Source organism: Schistocerca piceifrons, chromosome 2 (genome assembly GCF_021461385.2).
Source record: "Schistocerca piceifrons isolate TAMUIC-IGC-003096 chromosome 2, iqSchPice1.1, whole genome shotgun sequence".
NCBI classification, from domain to species: Eukaryota; Metazoa; Arthropoda; class Insecta; order Orthoptera; family Acrididae; genus Schistocerca; species Schistocerca piceifrons.
This window is the reverse complement of record NC_060139.1, coordinates 730388826-730392166: the sequence shown is the minus strand read 5'-3', so window position 1 is coordinate 730392166 and position 3341 is coordinate 730388826. Positions and strand designations below refer to the sequence as shown.

The following is a 3341-nucleotide window of genomic DNA, read 5'->3' as shown; positions in this document are numbered from 1 at the left end:
GAACTGTGTATCAGATTGGGGAAGAACTGCGAAGATATGTTCACCTTAGAAGATATCCAGGATGCTGAAGAGTTTTTGAATGTTCAAATTAAGGTTGTTTCTGCTGCTCATTTCAACGCGGTCATTCATTCAGGAAAAGAAAGGGACACTGTCATCTACCTATACCACCACAACAATCACTATGACGCAATAAATAACATGAAAGCCTTTCTTGGAAGCTCGTACTACTGTCAGAAGTGTGACAAACCTTATAACAACAAAGATCTACACAAGTGTAAAAAGGCCAAGAACGAAGTATGTAATTTGTGCAAAGGACCACAACACAAGAAAATTACGGGTAAAGAACGTGTTAGATTATATTGCAATAATTGTAATAGATACTGTTTTAGCCATTATTGTTTCAAAAACCACGAAGAAGTTTGTAAGGTAGTCTACAAGTGCAAAACTTGCAATAAAATCTGTCTAAGGGAAAGGAAGCATCGTTGTGGTTACGTATGGTGCAAAAATTGTCAGGATTCCGTGAAGATTACTGACCATGAGTGTTATATGTATCCCAAAGTCAATAAGGGTGGTATCTGTGAAGAAGATTGCACTTGCAATGGAAAATCGGAGAAGAAACATGATAACTGTAGTTACACTGAAAAATACTACTTTTTCGATTACGAAGCTGAGCAAGACACTGGCGTACACAACCCTAATTATATAGCTGTTCACAGCTTCGATGGAAATAGACGTGATTTCGACTCAAATGAAGAATTTTGCCAATGGCTTATTAGTGATGCACACAAAGGGTTTACTTGTGTTGCTCATAATTCTAAAGGTTACGACTTGTACTTTATTCTACAATACTGTGTTAAAAATGGGATAAGATCAAAGACTATATACGCAGGATCTAAAATAATGCAGCTCGCAATACCGAGTTTGAGACTCAGGATAATCGATAGCATTAATTTTGTTCAAGGCGCTCTAGCTTCATTCCCGAAAACGTTTGGCCTTAAAGAACTTAAAAAAGGATACTTTCTGCATTTTTTCAATTCAAAAGGAAATCAAAATTACGTAGGACCTATACCATCCACAAAATATTTTGGTGTAAACACCATGAAAGAAAGCCAGCGTAAAGACTTTTTGAAATGGCATGCTGACAGGATTAAAGAAAACTACACGTTTGACTTCAACAAGGAACTGTCTGAGTATTGTCACTCAGACGTCGATATTCTTAGATGCGGGTGCCTTGAATTTAGGAAGATATTCTTAGAAATCACCAATATAGATCCTTTTCAATACATAACCATCACTAGTGTTTGTATGGCTATCTACAGATCGAAATTCCTCCAACAAAATACTATTGCAGTTGTGAAAGAAGATAAGAAGGAAATGTTTAGTAAAGAATCCATAGCCTGGTTAAATACCTTCGAAAGTGTACGCCATGCATTGAATGGTGGTGCAGTGGCGATATGCGGCGCAAAAGTTGACGGTTACAATCCCAAAACTAAAACAGTTTACCAATACCATGGCTGTTTCTGGCATGGATGCCCCGACTGCTACAACCCCGATACAATCAATAGTGTAAACAATGAAACCATGGACGATTTGTTTACTAAAACAATGGACCGGACTAATACACTGAGAAATGCGGGCTACAACGTAGTTGAGGTGTGGTCTTGCGAGTGGGAGAAATCTAGAGCTTACAAAGAAGCCCTAAATAAAACGATCAACATTGTGGAACCTTTAATGCCTAGAGACGCCTTTTTTGGTGGGCGAACAAATGCCGCAAAGCTGAAAGTGACTGCGAAGAAAATGCGGTATATAGACATATGCTCTTTGTATCCAACAGTTATGTTTTATGATACGTACCCTGTAGGTCACCCCCTTAAAATATTCAAACCAGAAGAATACAACAAGGAATGGTTTGGTTTGGTCAAATGCAAGGTACTAGCTCCAAAAGGTCTTCACCACCCTGTGGTTCCTATTAAGCAGGAAAAACTGGTATTCGCTTTGTGCGTGAGGTGTGCTGAGGAAAAGGTAGGGCATTGTAACCATACTGATGAAGAGAGAGCTTTTGCAGGCACATGGTCTACGGTTGAACTGAATAAGGCTATTGAAAAGGGCTACAAGATACTTGAAACTTACGAGGTGTGGCACTTCCCTCAGACGAGCAACGATCTGTTCAAGAACTACATTAGGACTTTCATGAAAATCAAGTTGGAAACTAGTCCTTGGGAGGATGATTACGAAACAAAAGAGGAATACGTCCAAACCATTAAAGAAAAACAAGGCATTGAGCTCGACATTGACAGAATTGAACCCAACCCTGGAAAACGTGCCGTCGCCAAGATCTGCCTAAACTCTTTGTGGGGTAAATTCGGCCAAAGACAAAATTTGACACAAAGTGAGTTCATCACTGATCCACAAAGGTGGTATGAACTTTTACTAGACGATAAGATAGAGATATCTAACGTCATCTTCATCAATGAAGATATGATTGAGGTTAGCTACAAGTATACTAATGAGTACATCGAGGATAGTACTGCTACAAATATATTTATTGCAGCTTTCACAACATCTAATGCCAGGATAAGATTATACGAAATGCTTGATCGCCTTGGGGATAAAGTTGTCTACTACGATACTGATAGTGTAGTCTACATCGATGATGGAACAAATACAGTTGAGACAGGGTGCATGCTAGGTGAATGGACAGATGAACTTGGCAAAGATGATAACATGTTGAACGGTTAAGTACAGGCCCAAAATGCTATGCTTACTACTCTCACAAAGGCAGCCAGTGTACCAAAGTAAAAGGGTTCAGTCTCAACTATGAAAATAGTTTGAAAATTAACGTGGAAATAATGGGTGAACTAATACATGGCGAAAGTGACAGTATAACTACAAACAACAAAATGATAACCTGGAATAAGAAAACAAAAAACCTTGTCAATAAGGGTGTGGAAAAGGAGTTCAAAGTAACCTACGACAAACGAATGGTCTTGAAGGAGACAGATGGAATAATTGACACTCTACCCTGGGGGTACTAAAAAGTAATTAAATATACCAATAATAAATGAAGGCAACCGTCCTAACTTTAATATTATGTGGAGTTGTCTCTGCTAATGAAGAAGTAATCAAATATTTACATGATTTTGGGTATCTTGAACCAGATTCTACAAATATTCCAGAACTTTCAGATATAAGGAATGCACTAATACTATTTCAAGAAAAGTTTAATTTGAAACCCACAGGTGAAATAAGTGATGAAACTTTAGAACTGATAAGGAGACCTAGATGTGGCGTTGAAGATCATGCACTATCTTTTACTTCACATATTGATAAATGGAATAAGA

The 3341-nt window shown here is 38.1% G+C and overlaps 1 protein-coding gene across 1 annotated transcript; it reads left to right on the top strand.

Moving 5' to 3' along the window:
* The first annotated feature begins 1581 nt into the window (after positions 1-1581).
* Positions 1582-2739, top strand: LOC124775802 (DNA polymerase-like). Its single transcript, XM_047250632.1, has one exon. It carries the CDS (start codon positions 1582-1584, stop codon positions 2737-2739), a length of 1158 nt encoding a protein of 385 aa, XP_047106588.1.
* The last annotated feature ends 602 nt before the right edge of the window (positions 2740-3341 follow it).

Bases quoted from the DNA above. Each gene is read 5' to 3' on its own strand.
- LOC124775802 (XM_047250632.1), top strand. From the start codon at position 1,582: ATGGACGATTTGTTTACTAAAACAATGGACCGGACTAATACACTGAGA.